This window comes from Anopheles moucheti, chromosome 2 (genome assembly GCF_943734755.1).
Source record: "Anopheles moucheti chromosome 2, idAnoMoucSN_F20_07, whole genome shotgun sequence".
Classification (NCBI taxonomy): Eukaryota; Metazoa; Arthropoda; class Insecta; order Diptera; family Culicidae; genus Anopheles; species Anopheles moucheti.
Window position 1 is genome coordinate 36338882 of NC_069140.1, and position 27121 is coordinate 36366002.

A 27121-nucleotide genomic window follows, 5' to 3' on the forward strand; every position below is an offset into this window, starting at 1 on the left:
CAACAAAAAAATAAAAAAAACAACCACAACCCGCTTTTATTTGACTCGCCCCAGAGACCTTGGCCTGATTTTGGACCGTTTGTGCCGAAATATGATTATTTGCGCACGCAATACCACCACGCACAAACACAGACGGACGCGGCCACTAGCAGATGGGACCATATGCGTGTGCGAATCTTACGCACCCCTTTTCCCCTAGCGTTAATGCGTTTCCGTCTCACACAAACTAGAAGCAAGAAGTAGGTAAAGACAAAAAAAGTCCCACTCTCCCCTGCATTAAGGGGTTCGTCACTGGCGCAAATTCTGTAAAAAAAAATGAAAATAAAAAAAAATCCGCAACACACAACCACATGCATTGCCGAAATAGCATGCGCAAAAAAAGAGCTGAAACCCCATCACAAAACAAACACCTAACCAGCAAGCGGCGGCGGGGTTTTGCACATCTCCACTGCCATTGATCTAGGCCAACGGGCAATGCATGATAATCGCTATACGCACTGGCAACCGTGCTACCACTACAAGCGAACGCCGTTGCGCACGCGGTGTACCCCCGTCGGCGTGACCTACTTTGCGAGCAGACGCGCGAATTTTTGGCCTACGCACCACCGGCATGGCACCGGGTGCGTTCGCAAAACGCGTCACCCCCTTTTCAACCCCCTTTTTCTCTCTTTCTTTTCCCTCGCATCCCCCCACCACTCGCACTCTCGCGGTAACTAACTATCATCGATTGTGTGCTACGCAACGCTGCGATAAAGCGAACAGCATCAGCACGCCGTATGCACACAGTCGAGTACGTTAAAAAAACAGAGAGCGAGAGAGAGAAAGGCAAAGAGCTAGCTGAAGAGAATGAGAAAAGGGTATCGCGATTTTTGAACACGCATACCGTCATTTGCAATACGCATGGTATTGAGTGATGCTAAAGGGTAGAAGGGGAAAAGGCGAAAGTGGTGGTGGGGTTAGAGAGAAAAAAACCGATGGGGTGGGGGTGAGGGTGAAGTCGGAGCGGGTGCGTTTGCGAATCGATGTTTGCAAAAAACGTCCACCGCAACGCGTGGACTAGATGCGTGGCGCAAATGCGTGAACGTAGAAGAGCGAAGAGCGTCGATGCGTGCGAGAGAGCGTGCCGGTCGCGAATACGCGCACAACGGTTTGGCGTGGTGTGCTGCGTGAGGCCGCGTGGCGTTAGATTTGCGCTCATTTTGTTTGCATGCGTGCGGTCGCTGCCGCATTGCCGACGATTCCGCGATCGTCTAGGGGATGTAGAACGATTGTCTATGTTTCTGCTATATGCGCTCACTATGCTTAAGATTAGTTTTGTTTGGTTAAAATACTTTAGTTTTACAAAGATTTTTTTTAAATAATAAACGTTTGGTTTTGTTTGTCGCTCCACAGAAATGGCCGAAGGTAATGGTGAGGTTGTAGAAGAGATGGCAAATCAAAAATCTGGCGAGGGTGGCGACGGCGAACGAACGCAGGACTACTCAAAGCTGCTGGAATATGGATTACACGTCATGGTGAGTCATTGGACGCAGAATTTTTCGTCGACTGGAAGAAAACAAACATCCACATTACTTTGCCTTTCAACAGGTTGCCGGTCGGTTGGATGCCATCTACAAAACGGGCAAACTTGCCCATTCGGAACTAGACGAGAGGGCGCTGGATGCGCTGAAGGAATTCCATGTGGAAGGTGCCTTGGATGTACTGGACCAGTTCCTAGACTCGAACCTCGAACATGTGTCGAACAAATCGGCGTTCCTCTGCGGTGTTATGAAAACGTACAGGTAAGGCACGCGGCAAAGCGGGAATGCCCAAGTATTCTGGATGTCTAACGTATCGGTTCCGTTCTCACGCAGACAAAAAGTTCGGGCCACGCAACAAGGACAACCGGCACCTGCAGTCACAGTACAAGCGAAAGGGCCCGATGAGGAGAAAATTAAAGCAATTCTAGAGCGAACAGGCTACACATTGGACGTCACCACAGGTATGTTTGAACCAGCGGAGCTGCTACAGCTTCGTTGGAGGTTGCTTGTTGTCTGAATGGGCTGCATTTTTACACACCCATCCCTCTCCCTCTCCTCAGGGCAACGCAAATATGGTGGCCCACCACCGAACTGGACGGGCAACACGCCCGGGAACGGTTGCGAAGTGTTCTGTGGCAAAATACCAAAAGATATGTACGAGGACGAGCTGATCCCGCTGTTCGAAAAGTGCGGCAAAATCTGGGACCTTCGGCTAATGATGGACCCGATGACCGGCACCAACCGGGGTTACGCCTTCGTTACCTTCACCTCACGGGACGCGGCCTCGAACGCCGTGCGGGAGGTAAGTCGTTTTGGTTTGCGATTGTTTTGCTATTTTTTTTGTTGTTATTGTTCCTGTTTTCCTCTACTGTTCTCCGGTTACCCGGGACCTGCTACAACCCTCCCCCTATCCAGGTCCCCGGGGCCAGAACCGGGGCCAGCAGCGTGAGTTGTGTTTTAAAGTTACATGTATAAGTGCTACCTCTTCCAAACCCAACCCTTTATCCCGTTCTGCCCTTCGCTTTCCCTCGTCCAACTTCTATAGCTCGTCTTGGAAACCCTTGTCGCCCTTTCGGCAACTCCACGATCCCTTGTAAGATCCCAATCGTTTCGTTTTTAAGTTAACTTTTTGTTGTAGTACGTTTCTTTATATTTTAGTTTCAATGTTTAAAATAAGCACAATACTAGTTACATCTTATTTTTTCCTTTTTTAACCCTACAAACTTTCCAACAGAAGGTTTATTTCCAGAAAACTCTTTCCCATCCCAAACGCGTATCGTTTAATGGTTATTGTTTTTAGAATCCCCAAGTGTTTGTCCCTATCCTTCAACATCTATCGTAGTATATATCCAACCCATCTCCCACTGTAGTTATCTCTGTTTTAAGTATACGTTTGCACACACAAAAGAAAACAAGCCCGTTCCCTACTAATATCTATCGGAACATCAACAGTATGTAGTTTAAGTTCCCGTTTTACTACATAACCACCAAAAACAAAGGAAAAAAAAAGATAATTTTTGCAAAACATGTGTTTGGTAAACGCAAAATTTAGTCCGTTTTCTGGTTCCTCTGGTTGCTCATGCTAAAACTGTTCGAACAAACAACAGCAAAACCCCAAATCAAGCAAAAACTTATCCCCCTATAACATTATGCAATGGTGGACTTTACTGTTTTTTTTTATTTATACAATGATGGTGTTGAGTAGAGGTGATTGGTAACTATTACGTATAAATATATTTATCCATAAATGTATGTCGTTGTTTATTTTACCGGTAGGAAACATTAGTGGGCTCCCCCGTGTTTGTTTTTGTACTGCTTCACATATAATAAAACCTTAATAGGCATACTTTTCCAACATTTGGCACTGCTGATTTCGTAATTGGAATAATCAACAATAGAAGAAAAAAAAACATAGAAAATATGGCATATTTACACACCAACTTATTACCGATTGGAGGTGATTAACTGTGTTTAGTTGAAAAGGAAAAGTTCTCAAATTGGAAAACCAATATGGAAAGCACATAATAGGAGTAGGTTTTCCAACTATGGCTATTGGCACCAATGACACAAAAAATAACATAAAACATCAATTTTGATTGACTGTTGTGAATTCTTAACTCTAGTCTAACGCTCTTCGTGTATGAAGATATTAAATTTTAAACTTTGCCACAATAATGACTGTCCTAAGAGCAACACAGTTTAAAATATACGCTTCTGAAGCTAATGGTAATTATCGACAGTACAATCTCAGTATTGATAAAGCCATATTTGGGTCACCTACTCTACTTCTTTACGAGCTGCCAACGAGGATTAGAATAGAGATATATGCATCATGTGATAATATATCTTCCACTGTTAGGTTTCGATTGCAACGGTGGCTTTTTAGCTTTTAACGATGTCTGTACCGTTACATCGGCTGACTGTGTTCCAACCGCCCTTCGACCTGGTGCTGTGTGCAACAACCTTCCCATGGTGAAAAGGATGAAACATCACAAAACGGAAACAAGCGGATTGCTTTCTCCGCGTTAGTGCCGGTACAGAGTGCATTCAGCTCGGACAAAAACATGGGCAGAACCTTCTGCCATCTGTGTCCGGTTGCATCGTTTGCACATGGCACTTTGATGACGTTTGTCATGGGTTTCTCTTTTTAGTTACATAAAAAAAAACACAGTCTTTTAAGAAAGCGACATCATCTGGATGACGATCGTTGCCCACTTTCATCGACTATCCAGTGCGTTTCTCGGGACAGGCACGTGCCTCGCGGACGCTTCGATAGGGAAAAGGTAAAGTTCGATAAAAGGGAACGAAAGAGAATTCTCCAAAATATGATTAATCCCTTCGAACGACGCAGAAGCTTTTTTTTTGTTTGGGTCTAGTGGAAACCGTATTGCAACATCCAGAACGCACGCGTTCGATCGCTTTTGGCGATCCAAGCATCGACCGGAAGATATCGATCACACGTACATACACAACCGTTCCCCGTGCCATACCCTGTGGCTACCCTATTGAGTGTTGTTCTTGGGGTCGCAAAATGCGATTTCCGCATCGATACTGTTTTCCGTGCCCGGTGCTGATGAAATAACGGTACTAAATAAGTCCATCCCTATGCGCATACGCAAACAAAGCAAATATAAAAAAAACAATACCAACTCTTTTGTATTTCAAGGCTCAGGGCGCAGGAAAATGCACCCCCATCTGATGCACTTCCGACGAAGACAAACCTAACGGAGCTATCGCGTGCGCACGCGCGTGTGTGTGGCCGCCATACGCTAGTAATCGGTTCCGGTTGCAGTTCTGTGAACTGTGGAGAAAGGTTGCAATTTTGGATGCAAACTTTCTCCCATTTTTTTTTTTGGTCACATTGACCAGCTGCTGCCGGTGTCATCAATTTAGCACCGGCTGCCATTAGTTGCAGTTCTTTTTACGGTGCGCGGCAACATGGTGTGTGCGCCGTGTGCCATCAAGAATTGCTAATGAATGCTCGACGGTTTGTTTTTCCTTTTTACGTAACTTTTTGTTGTTGTTAAAGAACGGTTTTTTGGTACCGTTCGTTTTTTTTTCCCATTCAAACTAAATGCTTTATTTGCGATGATACAGCTGCATCTGCAGCCGGGTGCAGTTGATTACCGGCTTCAGCTGAATTATCCTTTTTTTTTGTTGCTGTTGGTTCCTTTCCGTTTGCCTTCGGTGCTACCGGATGCGAAAGGTGTGTGTAATGGTGCGATCGATATCTAAACTTGCGAGCAAAAGCAGGCCGTGTAAATATTCAAACACAACAACACCGTAAGTTGTCATAATTTACCCAAGCGCAAGAACTTGTACAACGAGGTACAAACAAGGATGTGTTTATTTGTTGCCGTTTGATTATATCAGGTGTACAAGATGAATATTATCGGGTTTTTTTTTCAACCGAATTTCGATTTGAATTGGTTTCTCTGATATTCAAACTGATCATTTTTTTCATCAAAAGTTCATATTTTGGACGAAATTTGATGTCTTGTTTACGAGATTGATGTATTATCAAGTTTCTAACAAAAAAGGACGTTAAATATCAAACCAATCCAATAAATTCCTGCTAGCATTACCTCAAACACAACCGAATAATTTCATCTTATGCACTTGACATGTCAAATAGTTTAACGTCCAAAATGCAGGAACACCTATGTTTTGAGCCTGTCAGATTAGTGTGGATAGCAGTATTATATTTAATCGGTTCACACATAAGCATTATGTAGTACGGAGTAGTATTGTGAAGTATGCGGTACACAGGGGCGTATATTTGTGTTTCTCCTCACACGCATGATTTTAAGATGTTTCGGAAAAAACTTGACTCATTGTAATTACTACTCCAATAGCTCTACTAGTCGATCTTTCGTAACTTTTCTTCCACTGTACTACATAAATTCTCTTCGGCCACAATGGTAAACTCACAACTCAGTTACGCTTTAGGAATAGTCCTTAGACACATTTCTCCAATATTCTTGTTTACTCCGTTCTTGTACACTGCAAGTATTAGTATTATTTAGTTTACCATTTCTCCTTCCCATCCGCTGTCCATTGAATCAGTTCAAAATTTTTTCCCACGTCTTCCTCTCTCCTCCCACACGTTAACTGAATACGATTCTGTTCTATTCCCAACCCCATCACCGGCACTCAAGTGCTCTTCCTCAATTACCCGTCTTTTCCAAGCCGGAACCACCAACCAAGCACTGCTGCCACCAACTGGGGCTGCTGTTGGCCACCTTTCCGGCGCACCGATTCGGTCAAAATTGTTACATCTCTTTTGTTCATCACATTATTTTTTCTCTCATATCTGTTACCCCACAGCTCAATAATTATGAAATAAAGCCCGGCAATTGTTTGAAAATAAATGTAAGCGTGCCGAATCTGCGCCTCTTTGTAGGCAACATACCTAAATCTAAAGGAAAAGAAGAGATTTTAGATGAATTTGGTAAACTAACAGGTAAATCATGATTCAAAATTTTCTTATTTCTTTGTTTATTATTTTATTACTCTCTTTAGTTTAATTCTTTATTCTTTACTATACGTACTAAAACAACACGTTGTTTTGTTTACCTTTCTTCGTTTCCTCCGTTTTACTGTTGAGTTTCATTACGTTTTGAGTATCTTTTTCTTCTGTTTTAAGTTTTTAGTATTATTTTCCTATGTTACCTATGCAATCGGACAAAACCCGTTCATAGTGAACCGTTATTTATGTTAAAGATCTGTCTGTTTGCCTTCCGGGAAAAAAGGCAACTGTGGACATGAAATGTTACAGTTTATGGCAATACCTCTCATGATCGCTAAAAACCGGCCGCTAGGGCAAAGGTATTGAAATTTCAAACACACAGCAATTTGAGAACAACCGATCACGCAATAAAATAAGAATATGACAAGTTCACTAGTCACCACATCTCGACCAACTAGGGAATCATGTTTGAGCTGTACATTGAATCGCTGGCTTCAATATAACATGTACAGTGATCACTCTACCCTCCTATGCCGGAGAGGACTAGCGAGAATTGTGTCCGATAGTACATCATATTTCGGAAAAGCTTTTTTCATCGTCCGGAAACATGCTTAGCTAGGAATTGCGAGCTTATGCATTATCAGTATAATATGGAACCATTTTCTTAACCTTACCTAAACCAGGATTTTGATTTCCGTTACGCTTTTCATCTAGCAAAAGTATCATTGTCGTGTACATGCATCAACCATTTGATTGCAAATCTTCGTTACAGCTGCATCATCTTTTGGGCAGGATTTGTGCTTCCGGTGAGGTAGCGTTGTAGCTTTATGAATTAAGTTTTGTAAATGCAGTAGGTCGACAACTGTTCTGCCACAGGAAATACGATTACAATTCTTCCCAATGGAAACATCAATTTCTTTCGTCGAATATCCGCTTGTCAGCAGAGAACTATCACATTCACAATGGTTAAAGTGAACCTCCACGGTAACTCCGACTCTCAACAGTCCAGGAAGTCTTCTGTTAAAATTTCATCTCCAGTGCCCAATGGTTTCCACCAGTGCTGACCCAAAACACAGACTGAGTAGTCACGTGCAGTGTTTTGTGTTACTTTCTTCATGCGCCTTTAGTTCTTACCAGCTCACAATACGTATCAATCGTCACACAATACTCGTATCACCTCATAAATGCTCGTTTCACAACTATTACACCGACCATCGACCATCCACCAATAGCGTAATTTTAAGTTCCCGCAGCTAAACGATCATCATCCACCATTGTTTTTTCTTTTGGTTCTTCTCGACACATGCGTGACGAAACTGATTCTCTACATGTTCTTTAAGTATTTATACGTTATGTGCATCGTTTCTTAATCAGCAGCTGTGCGATTGTTTTACTTGTGTCGTTCTGTTCCTTTGCACTCTGTGAATAACACATTATGTTCCTAACGACGGGTTTTCGTTGTGTTGTATCACGTTGTCAGTAAAGGCATCGTGTGTTCGTTTGCTTCCAACACAACATTTTGGTGTCTGGATATTAACGTTATAAATGGCTTCTTTTTTTTCTCGTAAAACAAAACATCTCCAGTCATTATAAATTTACAAGAAATGCAAACACAAAACGCACCTTAAAAAGAAGGTATTTAACAAACAAAATTTTGCGCTTGTACGTCTACAAAATTTAAGAAGTACATTTTGTGCAAAATGCGTATACGTGCTTGATTTATTTTATTTCTCTTACGTTACATACACCACTTATCATCTCATCGCTATCGATCAGAAGAACAGCTATAGTATACCATCATCTAAAAGTTTTCCTCTCCATTCCAGCCATTCCATCGTTATTATTTAAATATGTTTTCAGTTTTAATCCCACGAAACGTTTTTCATACCTTCAGCTAATAGCTTTTGTTCAATTTCATCCATTTTATTTTTCTAAAATGCTCATTATTTGGCAGAAATGATTAAGGCATCCCCCATTGCGCTTTTTTATCATACCCACATTCGTTCACATGTTTATTTTGTTTTGTTTATATTATGCCACTCAAAATGCAGTCATTTTTTTGTTTATTTTCTGCTTCATATGTACTCCATAACTTTACTCTGCTAGATAGAGTTTTGCTTTCCTGTTTTACCCTTTTATCAACATATAGATATTTGGTCTTTACACACAATCAAAAAAAAAAAAAACAACCCCCCATACCCCAATAGCAGCATTTACAATAATGATGTCACCTCACAGAAAGTGAATGAAATGTCTCTCTCTCTCTCTGTTTCTTCCAAATAAAAAAAAAACCCTCAAAACCAACTTCAACTGCGATAATCCGCTACCAGCTGAATGATTATGAAATTCGGAATGGCAAAAAGATTGGTGTAACGATATCGTTTAACAATCACCGACTGTTTGTCGGCAATATTCCTAAGAATAGAGATCGCGATGAGTTGTTAGAGGAATTTGCGAAACATGCACGTAAGTTTCAAAACGTTCGACGGAACTGAAAACAAAAAATTACCCACTTATTAAAGTTAGTACACTTTGGACGACAGCAGTTGATTGCGAACAGCTTATTACCTAATTACGAGACCAACACAGTAGCATTATGCGTAAAGGATAACTCATCAACCAAAGATCGAACTTGTACGAAAGGAGAATGTTGGACGATTCGGTTGGCCCCATTGGAATAGTATTGGATGCGTGTGGTAGATTTGTTTTTGGAATTGGCATAGATTTTTTTACGACAGCACGACTATTTGTACACCGCTCTCCGATACGCTCGCAGTAAATTGGAACATATCAAACAAAATCTACTGTTCGAGAAAACAACAACCATTCAACAGCAATTCAACAATCTATATTCCTGCAGGAAATTGTAAACCACACTGATGTTGTATTTCTAATCCATTTAGCTATTGCTGATTGCTCACAGAAACAAAAAACCAAACAAAAACAAGGCCATATTTTTTTGGGTCGAGCCTCCCAACCTACACCAACCCCCATTGGCGCTCCGGATTGGCATTGGATTTTGATTGTTGTTTTCTTGTTTCATTGCATTTCCCGATTTTTTTATTACACTATTGTTCATGTGTTATCGTTTTGTTTATGATTTTCCTGTTGGAAGAATGCGTTTCAATTGGTTTAGTTTGAATTTTTCTTCATATTGATTTTACTGCAACAATAGAATTATGGAACTGGATGCAAGAAAAAAAACCTGCATCAGGACGAAATGAAAAACGAAAAACCAGCTCGAACCCTGTATGTGTGTGTGTGTGTTGTATGCGTGCGCTTAGATTTGTTAGCATCGAGTTTTCATTTTTGGCGTGATTTTGTGATAGCGTGAAACCAAAACAAAACAAAACAAAAATCATTCTCTATTGCCTGAGCTTTAGAGTGGAGTTTTATTTTGTATTTGCCTTTTACTACCCCATTACAAGCTTGCTGCAATACATATCATCCCTCTACCATTAATGCTTGCCCTGTACTGCCTCGTGCAAAAAAAAGGGAGAGGTGCGATAAATATAGAGCCTTTCAGAAAGGCTGCGATTGGTTTTTCGTCGTTCACCATTCGTCTGTTTATGCGTAATTATAGTGCGTGCGCGTGTGTGTGTGTGTTCTCAAAATTTGTATTGCAAAATTTGAAATTTCTTGTCCAAACTGTAAATATGCAACATTCCAACAAAGAAAAAAAAGCTCTGTACTAACCGAGTGAACCGTAATGTCACGTCTGCCTGTGCGATGTCGGTCGATTTGGTACTCGCCAAAATCTCGAATGTGCGTCCGGCACACGTGACGTTGCGCACAACAGTTAGTAACAAATACGGATAATAGAATCGGTTGCACCACAGAACTACAAACAACTACTACAAAAAAGAACAAAGTGACAGTAGGGCAAAAAAAAAAAGAAAATTGTTTCGGCGACGACGGCAGCGGAATGGAAAGTGAAAAATAAAGCGTAAAACATTCAAAATTTCCATCCCCTCAGTTCTGTAGCTTCACAATTTCGACTTAAAAGTGGTACGGAATTTAAAAACAAAACCTCCAAAACAAAACAAAAATCAAACAATATGAAGGAAATATAAAACAATGTACATTCAAATTCATTTGCCAAAATCATAATAGCCAAATTAGACACACACACATCCCTCTAGCTTTCGGCTTTGCTCGGCGAAGCCTGTTCGTAGCGAGGAACATTGTTGGACAATCTGAGATCGAGTTTAAAGAATTGGACATTGCTGTGCTTACAATTATGTTCGATTGAGACGCTTTCAATTGGTCAACCTTTTTTGGCAATCATAGAATTGTCTGGCTACAGTACCAAACATAAACATAAAAAAGAATCACAAATCCCTCCGAATATCTGGTCCATCCCTTTGCTCCTAAGTGTTATGCCTGTGCCAAAACGGAGAGATCGCTCCCTTGAAACGGGTCGATTCGATCGTGTGTGCGTGTGTGTGTGGGTAATGGTGCATTCAATTCAATGTTTCTCATATCTGGCTCCAACAACGATGCACTACTGCAAAAGGTAGAGATCACCACAACGAATTCCTCTTCGCTACTGCCTGCCTCGGTTTCCTACCTGGAACGGGGGTTTTTTTTGGCGCCATCTTGATGTAGCAGCACGTAAATAACGATCCCCGTTCCGTACACCCTACAGATATGGCTGATGAAAATTGGTTTGCACACCCCCCCTCCCCGAATTCGGTACGAATGCGCCTAGCTTTACCAAGTACAGCTCTGTACAGACCATCCGGATATTCATTTGGTGTACCTTCTTCCCTCTCAACACGTAATGACTGGAGACATTTCTTAGCAAAACCGCCACCATCGCACCAGTTGTTGTGTTATAGATGGAGACAGTTTGCTTTGAAGTCGCGCGTAGTTTGATGAACAAAAAATACGATGTATTCGGTTTATTCCGTTTTTTTTTGTTTTCACTTTACAGTGGTGTGTTGTGTACATGCTTTGCCCTACTTTTTCCCGTCTAGTGTAACGATCACGTTCTGCAGGATGATACATTATATCTGTTTTGTTTTTGTTAGCCACCCATTGTGATCCTTTACAACCCCAAACCCCCTTACAACCAACCAACCCCCCCCCCCCCCCACTCCCCCTCATCCACGACTTTCTCTTTCTATCTTTCTCTCTATTGCTCTTAAACTGTCTCTTCCGAGTCTTTCTCCCTGTTCGACCATTCAAAGAGGAAGCTGTATGAAAATGCAACACATTTGTATTCCTTCTCTACTTATCATATAACAAAGAAAAGCTCTCGTACCTGTGCGTTTCTTTTTTCCATCGGTGTTCTCTCTTCTTAACCCGTACACTTCTCTTATCCCAATTTCCAACCATACAAAACTACACCGCCACCACCACACAGATATTGTTCGTTTTTCCGTTTTGTTTTATTTTCTCTCCAACCGTTATTGTTTCCCATTTGCCAGAATTCCCCACACACAAGTTGTTTGTTGTAAGATGCGTGAAACATAAGTATGTTTATTTTCCAACTGAAAATCCCTCCCCTTACCCAACCTAGGATAAGTGCGCGTTTATGACGCGTGTGCCCAAACAGCTGATGATCAGTAGATACATATTTTGGCAAATGAATTTGGCTGCTTATGATAAAACAAACCAAAACTACCGAAAATTTAAATTACCGAACTGTTGAGTGAATCGATATGGAGAAACGAAGTCCCTGCGAATGAGTGGAGCAAATCGGAACTGAGGGAATGTGCGCTAGCACTAGTAGGGTGTATCAGTGTGTTTTCGTCCGTAATCAGGCATTAACCAATTGGTACTTGCATTTTGCTCTACAACCCATGATAATGATGCTCAACGGAAACTGATTAAAATTTAAACTAAAAACAAATTTCCAAAAAAAAACACACTGATCTTCGATGAAGCAAGCAGTGGAAACAAAAATTTGCTTGAAATTTTTAACTCAGTTCAGTTTACATATGGTAGACTACCGTAATAAATAAATAAAAAAGGAAACATTAGGAAACGAAGAATTTCAACTCTTACCCTCTAGTCTTAACTGTCTTAATCTTCTCGCCCTGTATGCATTAAGACATACTTATGCTATCTAAATACGTCGTACCGATACTAATATGATTTCTTCTCTTTATTTGTTTTCCCTCCATTCTCGCGTGATCATTATCAAACAAAAAAAAAACACAAAAAAAACATTGATCTGGTGAATTGATGTGTTGTGTCGCTACCGACTGTAAAACAAACAAAAACACCTCCCCGAAAAAAAAAATCAAAACAAAAACATGCAATCTAAAATTATTACAGCGGGACTTGTGGAGGTAATTATTTATAGCTCACCAGACGACAAGAAAAAGAACCGAGGCTTTTGCTTCCTCGAGTACGAATCACACAAGGCAGCCTCTTTGGCGAAGCGGCGACTAGGCACCGGACGGATAAAGGTACGAAACTAGCAGAACAACTTACAGCGTATGTTGAAGTGGTGCACTAATAGCAATTTCTGTTGCACAGGTATGGAATTGTGATATAATAGTAGACTGGGCCGACCCACAGGAGGAACCGGACGAACAAACGATGAGCAAGGTCAAAGTATTATACGTACGAAACCTAACACAAGACACGAGCGAAGAAAAACTGAAGGTATGAAGCATACGGGGGTGGAGTGGGGTGTAACAAGGAGTTGAGAAGTTGGCATCTACATTTTAATCGCTTTGCGCATTGCAGGAAAGTTTCGAACAGTTCGGCCGTGTTGAGCGAGTGAAGAAGATTAAAGACTACGCATTTGTTCACTTCGAGGATCGCGACAATGCCGTGAAAGCAATGAAGGATCTGGATGGCAAAGAGATCGGTGGATCCAACATAGAAGTAAGCCGATCAATGCACCAATGTTGAAGTTTATTTGCTTGCGCAATTGTTTATTTTTTGAGTTTCCCATCAATTACTAACGATGCTGTTGTCACTGTTATCCGTCCAGGTATCGCTAGCTAAACCCCCGTCCGACAAAAAGAAGAAGGAAGAAATACTACGAGCTCGTGAAAGGCGCATGACTCAGTTTTTGCAAACTAGAATAGGCTTGGTGAAGTAAGTATCGCAACAAAAAACCGCGCCTTACTGCACAGTGGTTTGCAGCCGATGGTTCCATACGGTATTGTTTAACATTTATTTTGTACTCTCTTCCACCATAACAGTACGGTTCCATCGTTTCCCAGCATGTCGCCGCAGCATGCCGGCATGATGCCCGGTGCGATGCCACCGATGCGAGTGCCTAGCGGACCGGGAGGTCCGCGTGCTCCGATGCGGGGCGGCCCGATGGGCGGCCGGGGCGAGTACGGTAAGTGACACAAATACGCACAATTTATAGTGTTTTTATGCTGCTCTCAAAAAAAAAAAATACTACACCGAAACCAAACCCACACAATTCTATCTGTACTTTTTTGTGCCGTACGATTGGCAGTGTTGTATACAATTGTATCCTATAATGATCCTATCGTAGTGATATGCATAATAAGAGTAATGATCGAAATCGACTGTTTTATACATTGGAACCCTAGAATATTTGCGAAACTGTTGTACTAATTGATAGTTGAACCGTTAGCGAAAATCAAATCAAAAGCAACATGGCACCGAATTGTTGGCGCTAGCGAAACGAATTAGTAATTACCAAACGAACCATTTGTTATATACCTACACACACACACACGCACACACGCATGCACACATACACAGACCCACGGCAGCGTGTATGAGTGTGTTTGTGTATATGGGTGTGTGGTGTGTGTGTATGTGCGTTATACGCCATTTTGTATGCAGTCTTAAGGCGATGCAAAAGGACCCGAAATGCAGTAGATCGGCAAACAACAGTAAAGAACCAACAAAAAAAAATAAGATTACATCGATGAGACTCCCTGATTGACTTGAACACAAAATCGAGAAAGAAACAGTAACTGTGCAAAAATGAATGCTACTTGTTTAGTAGCGCCTGGTGGTAACAATACAGACATGATTGTAATTTGCACGAAATGATTCCAAATTATCTTGTATCTTCTCTCTACTGCCCCTATATGCGACCGTTACAAATCATAAAGTTACATTTTAAAAATATTCTTAAAATTGCACAACAAATTAGTCGTTGAATGCAAAGGCTCACACACATACACGGAAAATTGAAGCGCAGGTCAATTGTTTTAAAATTCTATTTTGATGCAAAGTCAAGCAAAAACGAAACAAATTTTTTTTTTTCTGTAATGCTCTTTGTTTTTTTTTATTATTATTATTAACTATTAAGTTTCCTTCTTTTATTATGCCTTATGTCTTCCTTTTATGTGTTAACGTTGTGTTTTCATATACTACTCCTGAACGTCCCAGTGGTACAGAGAGAGAACACTGTACAGTTACGATACGACACATATTGCAGTTGTACAAAGTGTAATGAAAGCAAGTTTGGACATGAAGTTTGGATAGTTTGTTTTCTTCACTTCCAACCGTGCTCCTCCTGAACGGTTCTATTCAGACTGCATGTACCTAAACTAAACACCAATAGCATTCACACCAGCCAAAACCCCAAAGTTCTTTTGCATTGAACCGTTTCTTCTTTGATTGTAATGTCCTTCTAAAGGGCGCACGCACACGCACGCACGCACACTGCAAGAGCAACAATTAGGCTTTCGATAATTTTCTTCCATCGTGCTTGTGTGAGTGTGTGGGTGTGTGTGCTGACTAGCGACAATCACTTCTGGGCGTCACGTAGCAAACGCCCAGAACTTATGCAGACCAGTAGCGACTGTAACTCTTCCATGTCCAAATCCACGTCGGAAAAATCCGTTCTGGCCAAAGCAATGATTCCCATTTCGTATGAAGAAATCGAAATTGCCCATACTGCATGACGTTTTTTTTTGTATTCAATTGACGATCACCTTTGACGTACAGCCCGGTTCACACCAAAAACTAGTATCTAAACAAAAGGAAACTGTTGTTGTTTATTATTATACCTTTTATGTTGCAATGAGAAGCGTAACCTGTACCAAAAACAAAAGAACAAAACGAGCAATATTTAAATGTAGTTGTTGCGTAGGTATGATGTGCCAAGATTGTAAAGAACAGCAAACATAAAACCTTTGTAAATATAGCTCATGCTCACCTTCCTACCCTTACGCCGTAGCGCAGTAAACTAGCGAACCTCTTAGGTAGGATATCAACTTATATAGTGCCATCAATGCTGGAGTGTAACCATATCTAATGAAACAGAGCAGATGCCAACTTGCAAAACCATTTCGCTTCATAAATGCCATAACAATATCCCTTTCGCATCCCTTCTGGAGAATACTGAACAGAGCGCGCACGCCTATTATTGGTTGACCATCAAAAATTTAAGCAATTAAACCGTGTAATATGCGGCCAGGTGGCGAAAAACGCTCGTGCGCTAAAAAAGAACACTTAATTTAAGGTACACAATAGCTAAAGTGCAAAATCTGTCCTGCCACACGGAAGCAAACCATCGCCTGTGGAAGAAGTATATGGCACTGCCACCTTTCTCTCTTTCTCCGGTCTAACTCTATTTTTAATTTTCGGTAAACATTTTTGCCAAACTTCCTTCCACCGGTTCCACATTCAATCGTGCCATTTATCCAGCAAGTGAAACTACTACGGTAGTGAGCATCACAATCAAGACGTAGCTGTAATGTGTGTATTGCATGAGTAGATTTTTTTTTCTATTACATTTCTATTACATTGTACGTAATTGCGCTCCCAACATTCCCGCATCGATCTGTGGTGCAATTGCGAAACTCCCCCTGAAAATGCACAAAGTAAAATGTTACATACAACAACCGATAAACTGTCATACAACCGAACCAAGTAGTTTGCAAGTAGGTTGCCAAAAATAAAATCCCAACATGTATTTTATTGGGTAAGTAAAATTTCTTGTACAAAACCAACGAACAAACGATCCACACTTCACCCATTTTATTCCGTACGTTATGCGTAGGCAAGCAAAAGTAGTTGATTAGCGAGCTTTTCAAGCGGATAGCCAATTTTAGGGGTTTCTCACTTATGAGTGCGTTTAAGTTCTTTGTTTTATTTTCGATTTCTTTGGTATCAAATTTCGTTTTTGAACGTATCACTTAGTTTTGCTATTGGTGAATGTTACAAAACCGTTAGTGACTGCAAAATTACTGGTGGGAGAAGAGAACAACACGTCCCAATACCCTCTAAATTGTGGCCAAAAGCTCACTGTAGCTTGGTTGAAACAACAACAACAAAAAACCAAACTAAGCTAGTTCCGGGTTTCTTTCTGTATTGAAGTTTCAAAATTTTCCCATTAATCAAAATTTTTAGAAGAACGCAAGCGGAAATCATATGCGCAAGGACAAGAAAAAACAGAAACTATGCATTCTAAATTTTTCACATTTTAGGACCATACCGTGGGCAAAATTTCCAAACTCGCTATGAAAAGTACAGGCCGCATTTTGCACGCGTATTGTCGCAAATGGACGTAACGCTGAGGCCAGCCCGGCAGCGACCGCGCACCCAAAACATGACCAAAAGCACGCGACCGCACACTGGCGCGCCTCGTGTACCGTCACAGCGTGGCCATCGACTTCAATTGGACCGTATCACCGTTACGTTCATGCCTTTACGATGCTCTGAGTACACGACCGCACACACACACATACACACACACACCCCGATCATCCTAATGTTGGGCGAAAAGTGCATTCGTTGGTATCTATCGCTCTATTCTGTTTCTATCTTCCTTTTCTGTTGATTTCGCTGCCGTCTTTTTGTTTAAAACATGCTCTACTGTGTGGTGCGCTACCTCGCTACTCTTCCTTAAACTACTCTTCCCGGGCGTTGAAATCACTTGGGCCCACCGTTGTAACATTGTGTGTTTCGGGGGTGCTTGTGCGTGTTGAACCTACTTGCCACCATAAATATCGACGTGTCTTCCTCTCACCATCTCATCTGGGCGGAACGGAACATCCACAACACCAAACACGAATAAACACAAAAACACAAATACACTCGTACGACTGCGTACTACCTTTGGCTTTCTATGGACACCATTACTCTTTCGGGACGGATTGATTTTCTTGGACACACGGGACCACGCCAGAGCACGACTACGATACGTACGGGTACGCGGATTACGCGCACCGGAGCATGGGATCCTCCGGGTATTATGAGGCATCGTCGTACTACGACGATTACTACCGTGGAGGCGGCAGTGGATGTTACGGCGACGGTGGCGAGTACTATCTCGACTACGCATCGAGTGCGACGGCGGCGGCCGCAGCTGCAGCAGCAGCAGCCGCCGCCGCCGCCGCTGCCTTTACCACCGGTCCCGGTCACCATCATCATCACCATCATGCACCATCGCATCATCACAGCCACAACTATCATCATCACCATCATCACCATAGTGCCGCTGCCGCTGCAGCCATTGCCGCCGCGGGAGCACGCAACAGTAGCAGTGCGGTGGGTGCGCTTGGGCGCCGACTGAAGCTATTCTAGTCATCTAGCAGCCAACCCAACCCAATCTGGCGGAGAACACATTACGGTACTGCCGACGGTTATGCCACTGGTTATGTCGGCACGGGATAGTAGGGTACGCTGTTGTCATCACATTCCAAAACACAATTACCATTGCCGATACTTGCCTTATTAGCGCCGTTCGGTGTGCGCGTTTGTGGATGTTACCCCAAAAAAACCAAAAAATATCGAAATCACCCTATTGATAACTAGTTTGATTGTATGGGAGGACTCGCCTTCCGGTCCTACCGGTTCATCGTCCAGGAGAGAAAACAATCAAGTTCATGCAATACACTACAGATGCACTGTTTTGATAATGGCACGTTGCATAGAAGCAACATTGAAGTAATGGAGAGCCAGGCTCGTTACACGACACGCTGTTGTGATTACGGTAGATGCTGGAGTAATATTTCCGTTTTTTTTTTCGAACGCTTTTTAGTTATGGTGTCCTAGCGGACAGGTTTTGCTGCTTCATTACCCTGCTTTTTAGTTTAACAACTGGCTTTTTCTTTTATTTTAGTTCGTCTATCTAAAGTTACTGCATATTTAACATATTACGCTTCCTTAAGGTTACTACATATTAGTTTGTTAGTTAATTTCCCCTACTTCCATCGAACGTTTCGTACCTCCTGTCCAGGTCTTATGAGTCACTTTTAAATCTGAATAATAACTTACCCATTTGTGTTTAACAACATGTTTCAGTTTACCTTTCGCTTAGCTGTCTTTTGCTCCTTTTTCGAGTCAAAAACGATCGAAACCATGGCAAATCATTAAAAACCTTTTTGGCATTCCTGTTTTGATTTTTGGCAATTTTCTTGTTTAACCAAGCTAACGAAATGCTAACAACTTTCTTGTGCAAAATTATGTCAATATTTGGAAAATATGTTCGACGTTTTCGGCACCCTAATGGACTCGTTTTAGTACGTTTAAAACAAAACCAAAACAAAATCGCTAGGGAAACCTTTAGGGAACAAAACACAAAAATTGTAAGGAAAAGTCGCACTCGTTTTTTACAGAAATTACGGAAGAACAGAAAAGTATGTAACTTTATCTGGTTTATCGCTTAAATTTTGAAAAACAAAAAAAAAGAAGGAGAAAATCATTTTTCCCGAACGATTTCATGATTTCTCATGAAGTTGAATACACCGTAACCAGTCGTTCGAAGCGCAGGGCCATGACAAGGCAATTATTTAAGTGTGTTGATTTGATTTCTATTGCGTTCTCTTTGGTTGTTGTTGTTTTTTTATATTTCTAACGCGTTTTTGCTTCTTTTTTTCTTTTTCGTTCTCTTTTCTTTTATGTTAAATATGCTCCCTAATTACTGTTGCAACGGTACGGTATCGAAATGCCATGTTGTAACGCGTAAACTGTGCACCCAATACCCAAACAAACGAACAAATACCCGTGCGCATTCGCTGTACGCGTGCGTGTGCGTACGCCACGTTTATTGTTAATGTTACCGCAAACGAATGGCTGGAACTACCCGGGTGTGGAACTACTGATGCGTTTGATACCGATAAACCGCACCAATCCGCCGTACAATACTGCTAATACTTTGCACTCGCGACCCAAAAAAACCACTGCAACAACCGACCCGGCATCCATTTGTAAAAAAAAAAAAAAAAACAAAAACAAACCTGGTTCAACATACTGCGCGCGCGCTTATCACGATGTGTCTAACAATGCACACATCTCGATCGTTCGTACTCTCGCAACCACACATCCTCCGATAAACGACGTATCGTCCTCATCGTCATCTGAAACCGTTCAAATACAAACTAAACAACAACACAAAAAAAAATGTGAAAACGGCAACGTGTAATGCAATGATGCACAAACACAAATTGCGTGTAAATGATATACAACAACAAAAAAAATACAAAAAATCCCTTTAATGTGGATGCGCACACAATCAAACAATACGCGGGAACATAAACTAATGATTGCCGTACACACAAAACGCCCTTTCGGTCGAATGTTCTGATCGCGTCACACCACTGCGCGTGTTGTACTAATCCCTCGTTCGCAATGAAACCCTGCGCTACCTCATAAATTTACAAACTCTTAACTCCCAAAAACAACCAAACAAAAAAAAAAACACCCGATGAATGCTCGCGCATCACTCGTCGTACGCAATTCGCTCGTACCAGGAGGTTGGTCATGGACGTGGAACCATGGCACATGGCCGAATCGCTGGGCACCATGGCAACAACAGCCACCGGGCGGCCCCACCGGGTCGGCTAGTGGGCACCGCGGGGGTTCAGGAACAAATCGCGGGGGAGGTGGCCCTTGGGCTGGGTCAAACTCGTCCCAGCGTGCATGGCACCCTGCGCGTCAAACCAAATATACCAGGTGAGGACGGCCCCACGCGGTCTTAAGCAAAACGACAACCCCTCCCCTACCCACACACTCACACACATACACATTACGGTAAAGTAAAGCATACATAAAACAAACCTCATACACACACATACACATACACACGTGGAGCTACTAGAAAAGTAGAAAACGACAAAACCACTGTGGCCATGGCAAGGACACACACACACACACACACATGACAGCGCCCGCCATGCGGCTAATTCGATGCGTGTGTCGCTGATACAACCGTGCGCTTAGTGCGCGTAGCTCGATCTACGAAAACAACAAACAAACAGCTACTACTACAACTACCACCTACTGCAAAGATAAAACCTGTGTATGTGTGTGTGTGTATGTGTGAGTGTAGCATTGAGAGTTAGTACTATTTTGAATAACTTTAACCTTCGCTCGTAAGGATTACTGCCACTACAGTGTAATATTCTTCTTCGTCCTAATTCCTATTCGTTCTAAGGGCTGCAGCGTGCGTTTAAGTTTTGTTTTGCTACGCATAGTCGTACACAGAGGTAGATTTTTTAATATTAGCCCGAAGGTAGAGCCCTCGAACGAACGTAAACTGTTTATCGCGAATAGCGAAAGATGCAAAAAGAAGAAGAAACATTCTATATATCCTCTGTATCATCGCCCATTATCATTGGTGCGAAAAAGTGTGGACCGGCGTAAACGTATCCGTGTTACAGGATTGTTTTCTTGGTATTTTATTTTCTTTGTTATTGCTCCCCACTATCAATTGCATAAAATTTTTCATTTTTTGCATCATTTGATTAAATTTGTTGTTTTTTCTCTTTTTTCCTTATTGAATTATCTTTTTTCCCTCCTCCTGTTTTACACAAATTGATTGTGACGCGTCTATTTCGAATTGTTTTTGTTTCTATTTCATTCTGATTAGTTCGCACTAGATGATTAAGTCTGTTGTATTTGTATGACTCTTTTTGTATAAGAAATGGAATTATGTGTGTGTTTTTTATTGTTTACATGCTCCGTGTATACTCACTACTACATTTATTAGTTTTTGTTTTTGGAATGTCACCGCGCACACACAAGTTTGAGGTTCCGTTTTCATTATCCAATGGAATAGCTTCACGTGAAATCACAACACGATAGAAATATGTGCTTTTAGTAATTACAACAAAAAAAGAGATAAAGTTATCAAAATCACAGAAATTGATGGAAAAAAGGGGCAGAATATCACGACAAGTGATTCAACGTGTGAGGTGAATTATTTTACATCTGTCTCTCACTCTCTCTCTCTTCGGCAATTGTTAGGGATTTGTTCAATTGTCCACCTATTCGGTGAACGTATCGGTGAAGCGCACTGAGAATTATAACAATAACAATACAATTAAATAGGAAATAAAATAGCTTTATCGTCTTGTTGATAGATAATTACAACCAGCAGATACGTAACGAAATGTCTAGAAGATGTCGCGCAACAAAAAATGTATTTTATCGTTGTTGTAAAACAAGCGCGGTTAAGAGATAAGCTACGATCGTCTTAAATTAAACATACGTTAAGCGTACCAATAAGCAGGAAAGGGTTTCCAATTTGTGTGTTTTTTTTTGTTTCTGTCAAGAGAATTAATAGACATATTAGGGTGCGTTAGAGACAGCCATAGAATCGATTAGTATTCATAGGTCTGATACACATGCAAACGTGCGTGATAGCGGCGGCGTTATTACTGCTTCAATATTCGACCATATATCAACACGGTGTAGCATATTGCAAACGATTAGACGAATGAGTTCCATACGCTCCCAATGAGGGAATATAGCAAACTGCCTGAATAACACATCCGATGGATACATCTGCCAGAAGGTCTTTTTGTCTGTTCTAGGAATGGATGTGACTTTACCGTTTGTTTTCATACTCTCCCTCTCTCTTTCTCTCTCATCCGTAAAACCTTCAATGTCTAGCCAAAGCATTATGATGTGCACGCACACACAGAAATCATGCAGCATACTTCCGGCACTTGTTACAATTCGGATAGTTTCGCCTGTTCGGACCATGACATCATGCGCAAACTACTAAAAATCCTTTTTTGTTTCTTTCTTAGTGTATGTTTCTATTATCGTGTTTCCGACCTTCCGTTGCTTCTTCCAAGTTGCTTCTAAACATTGAGTTCCGTCTATTATGGTTTTCGTTTAATTTTGCCAATTAACCGTGGTATTTCCGTCTCTGATCATGAAATCGTTTCGCCAATAACACATATTCTGCAGCACATTTGCCTAATAATACCAAGATTTACCTACACCATGCGAAATGGACAAAACTAACTTTGTTATCCTCTACTTCTTTTAGCAACAATCCTATTTGATATTTGTGCGTATATTAATGCTTCCCCTTCACACTCTCTCCTTCCTCTTCCTCGTCATCTGCGCCATTGTTATTTGCTGCACATGATACAAATGCTTTTTTTTTATAATATTAACCAAACCAGCCATTAAGGAATGGGGTAACGCTCCACCATCTTCTTTCTTCCAACTCATCGTCTTGTGACCAGGCGATACTGGAAGGCACACACACACACACATGCGATGTTAGATTTTGCGCTAATTTAGTAAAAAAAAAACAGGAAATGCGATATAAAAGTAGAGCAAAGCAAACCAACATAAAAATAGCGTACAAAACTTTTTCAACCGAGTAACACTTCTCATGATTTTTAATAGTACATAAAAGAAATAATAAACAACAATAGTTTACAAAGCCCGTTAGAACTGGTTCGAGATTCTGTCAAATGAAGAAAACAAAGAACGCAAACAACACTGCAAGACCATTTACTAGAACCGACCGCTTAAATGAATGGGACAGGCGGCGCTATTAATACTAATCGATTCGATAGCTAATAATAAGGATTAGAAGCGATACAATTAATAATTAATTGCGAGACGCGCAGGAAAAACATTCAGTGGCAGAGAACATATTTAATGATTTTTTATTTGTTTGTTTATTATTATTTCTTAATTTGCAAACTACGACACTTTGCGCATGTATGTTAACCAAGATTTATAGGGCAGGTTTATACGTAAGCGACATGAAAAAATGTGTACCTTTTAGTAGCAATGCAAATATGTATTATGTACAATGGAACTTATCGACAACAATAAAGTGACAAGAAAATAGACCTGCTTTCTTTACGTCACCACTTGGTTAGTTGCAAGCTAACACACATATGCAAACACATAAAAATGCCGAAGAGAGTTGAACCGCAGGCTACAGGATCCAAAAAGGTCATAAAAATAACGTAACAATGGCGCTTAGCGAGACAAATGCAAACAAACGATGAAAAGTTTTTTATTTTTTTGTTATTTTTTGTACCTTTTCCAACTTTTTTGACAAAGTTTTTATGTACGTAAATTTTTTAATTTACTTGATGATTGGATACAGCATCTTGAGCAGCATATTGTTATTATACAGTAGTGGCTTGTTTAATTATTTTTTTATTGGTAATATGCTCTTTGTGCACTGTTTTTCGTTTATTCTTTATTTTCACAATTCAAGGTAAGTAGGAAAAAAGGAAAATATTGTGTGCAGCGTGATTTTGTCAAACCTATTCTTGTTTTTTTTTTCTAAATCACTCTGACACCTCTCGAAAGATACTGTATCCGTTGCTGCACACATAATTGTTAATGTTTTTGCTACTATAGAGATTTGTACACATAGTTGTAAAATCGAACCATTGTAACATAAATAATCTAATGTTCAAAGTATTGTTGTTTTCTTGTTTCGTTTTATGGAAATCGAATACGAAACATTCCGTTCTTCTCGTTTTGGACCTATTTGACTGAAAATTGTTCATGAAAATAATGGCAGATAATGGCTTTTACGTGAGCACTCTACATCCCCATCCATATCCAATTTATTAGACAATTGCACAAGAAATTGGCCCTCACAACTGGAAGAAATGAGCAAATGAAGATGTTAAAAAGCATTCAAGCGGAACTGTTTGTGCCTTATCTTTAAGGTGGATGCTTTCCTCCCGGGAAGGTAGTGAGCCGGAAGTTCGTAACTATGGCCCGAAACTGTACACTGTGAAGATCGGATTAGGATCAGTTGCTCTGTTTGTTTTTTCTCGTTTGTTCTCAGTTATCATTACGTTCCTATTTTTCCTTCAGTTGTTGTTTCAAATAGTTTGTACTGAATAAATAGCAATCCTAAAATAGTACCCAACAAATTTTTTCGACGCCAAGAGAGAAGATGTTAGAAATGCGGGAACACACCGCCACTTGTTCGCAGGAACACAGTGGACTACATTCGTAACGGTCAACCAGTGGAAAGAATCTCGAAACTAATCAGTGAAATAGAAACAAATACAATGATTAATGATGGAATGTGTTTTTGGAACTGAAGCAATTGTGTGTTTTCGAAAATGGTAGCACCTATGCATTATATTACCTAACTTTAGGCGTAAAACGTTAACGCCGATGGAGGCGCCTGGTGGCGCACTCAACGTTCACGAGCGAAAACGAACACAAATTTAGGACTACCGTCAGTAATCAGAGTAACAAGAGTCAGTGTATCTTTTGTCGCGTAAATCTAGCGCAATCGTTAACATAGACCGTGTAAACCGTTTTATACCTATATTGTGTACTAATGCTCACTGTTTTATCTCTTCCCCCTCTTTTTCCCGAACCATCATCGCAATTTGCGGTGCATCGTGCAAATGTTCATCGTAAACAGCAATCGGTAAGCGCAAATTCGAAGGAGGTCCTCATAATCAAGGGGAAATCAAACGACGCTATGGAGCATTAGCAAATTTTGGTAATAACTGGGGCAGTCAACCATTGCCTCAGCAGCCGCTAGGGGCAAACGGTGGAGAACAATGGTATACCGATACCTACTCGGCGTGGAGCTAAACATTACGTGTGGAGCTAGGTATACTCCCAATTTCCCACAACAAAAAACAACTGCGACAAAAAACTCATACAAAAACCCCACCAACATAAATCTACGGTATGGAGAATTAGCGGAGCTTCAGCAATTAAAAAAAGAACGGTCGTCGAATTTTTGGTGTGATCGTGCGCCTGTATTCAGCGTAGGCAGGTGCATCATCGTGCGTTTAGTGTTATAATTATGTGCTCGACACCAAATTTCTTCTCTTTTAACATTTGTATTCATTGGAAATCACAAAACCCTATCATTATGCAAAATTTTGTTTAAACAAACCAGAGGAAAAGATCGGAACGAGGGAAACGGCGGTGACGTCGAACTGAGTATACCCACATACAATTTAAGGCAAACACTGAAACGGGGAAAAGAAAGCTAGAATGCGAACAGAGCCAGTGAGAAATTTTAGCGAAAGATTATTGTGCGACAAAAAAGGAAATAGGCTGTAGGGCAAAGGTAGGAAACATTACAAAATTAAGCAGAAGCAGACTGATTTTATTTGTCGCGTTATTAAAAAAGAAAATTTCAAGCAAAAGAAAATTCTCTACAGCAATTAGAAACCGATACATTAGAATAGGTACCATTTCGTCAAACGTCAAAAACGGACTCGTGTGTCGATAGCAGTGGAGTTAAAATACGGCCCAAAGTGAGCCGTTTTTGTGCGCGAAAGAGAGAAAAGGAAACAAAAATACAGTGCTAAACAAAGTTTAAAATTTAATGTAAACACGAAGACAGGGAAAACTCGTTGTGCAAGAAAAGAGAAAAGAAAGCAAAATCCTTTTACGAAGTCGCGGAAAAAAAAATACTAGAAGGGACACACCATACGGTTGGTTAGTTACTACTTCAAATGATTTCCGATAAATCTCGCGCCATCGGCACCACCAAACATACGTAGACGAATTTGAACGGGGTTTGAGGGTTTAATTGTATTCATTCACTAATTCAAGCCCGTTTTTCTGCTCTTCTGTTTTAACTCCGCGCTGAGTGGCAAACAACCAATACGGCACGCCTTGTGCTGAAAACGTGTAGCAATTTGGAAAGTATAAAATAATGCAAGCAAAAGAAAAAGAAATGATGAAAAAAAATTAAACACAAAATCGAGATCTCCACCGTTTTACAAATTCAATAATCTACATGAAGGCTTAGGATATGTAGAAGCGCATAGCAAAAGTGAACTTGCATCCGCGCCCACCGCCCAGAAACGGCATAATATTACCAATAATTTCTAATTGCTTGTGTGTAAGTGAGGGATGAAGAGAGGGTGATAGGAAGGATGGAGGGGGAGGCAACGTATAGGGGGTGTAGTGGTGGCCACGAAATGCCGTATACTCCTCCCAGTGTAAAGGAAGTTCTAAGTAAGGCGTGATTAAGATTATTTTCTTCGATTTATTTCAATTTTAATTTCGGCCTATAGCTGTTGTTTCGAATTTTCGATCCAAGATCCAGAAGCTGGACGTAAATAAAACGCTATAACAGAAAAGGAAAAGAAGCAAAAAATGAAGAAAACATCGATAGAAAAAAGTAAAGCAATCAGGCACATACAAGCTAAAAAAAAGGAAAAAAATAACTGCAAAACCGCAAAACTCTTATCGTGATAGTAAGTGAAAGTCGAGAGCATATTGGATTCGTGAATTTTTTTTTAATAATGTTTCGTTAGTAAAAATCGTGAAAAAGAGAAAAAAGTTTATTTTGAGGTTATGTTGGAATTGTTTTGTATTGTTCTTGTTCCTTCAATTTGATTTTGAGACAAAACAAAATGGTGCAAAACATGTGTTTTTTTTTGTGTGCGTATATTGACAAGTGTATATAGGAAAGAATGCGAGAGAAAGTAAAACGAATCAAAGAGATTGAGACAGAGCGAGA

General features: G+C 40.7%; 1 protein-coding gene across 4 annotated transcripts in view; it reads left to right on the forward strand.

Annotated features, from left to right (window-relative positions):
* LOC128303789 (heterogeneous nuclear ribonucleoprotein R) overlaps positions 1–26429 on the forward strand; it is a 44540-nt gene extending 18111 nt beyond the window's left edge. The window contains exons 2-13 of one of the 4 annotated variants that reach the window (XM_053040870.1): positions 1393–1514; positions 1588–1781; positions 1854–1981; positions 2081–2322; positions 6348–6483; positions 12775–12908; positions 12979–13107; positions 13192–13332; positions 13442–13548; positions 13656–13798; positions 20145–20346; positions 25052–25194. In XM_053040870.1, the coding sequence (XP_052896830.1) occupies positions 1395–1514; positions 1588–1781; positions 1854–1981; positions 2081–2322; positions 6348–6483; positions 12775–12908; positions 12979–13107; positions 13192–13332; positions 13442–13548; positions 13656–13798; positions 20145–20346; positions 25052–25061 (1686 nt within the window). In that variant the 5' untranslated portion in view covers positions 1393–1394 and the 3' untranslated portion in view covers positions 25062–25194. Of the gene's footprint in view, positions 1–1392; positions 1515–1587; positions 1782–1853; positions 1982–2080; positions 2323–6347; positions 6484–8819; positions 8956–12774; positions 12909–12978; positions 13108–13191; positions 13333–13441; positions 13549–13655; positions 13799–17578; positions 18286–20144; positions 20347–25051 lie in introns of those variants that run through there. The other 3 variants (XM_053040861.1, XM_053040880.1, XM_053040853.1) reach the window with 3 other exon arrangements.
* Positions 26430–27121: the final 692 nt, after the last annotated feature.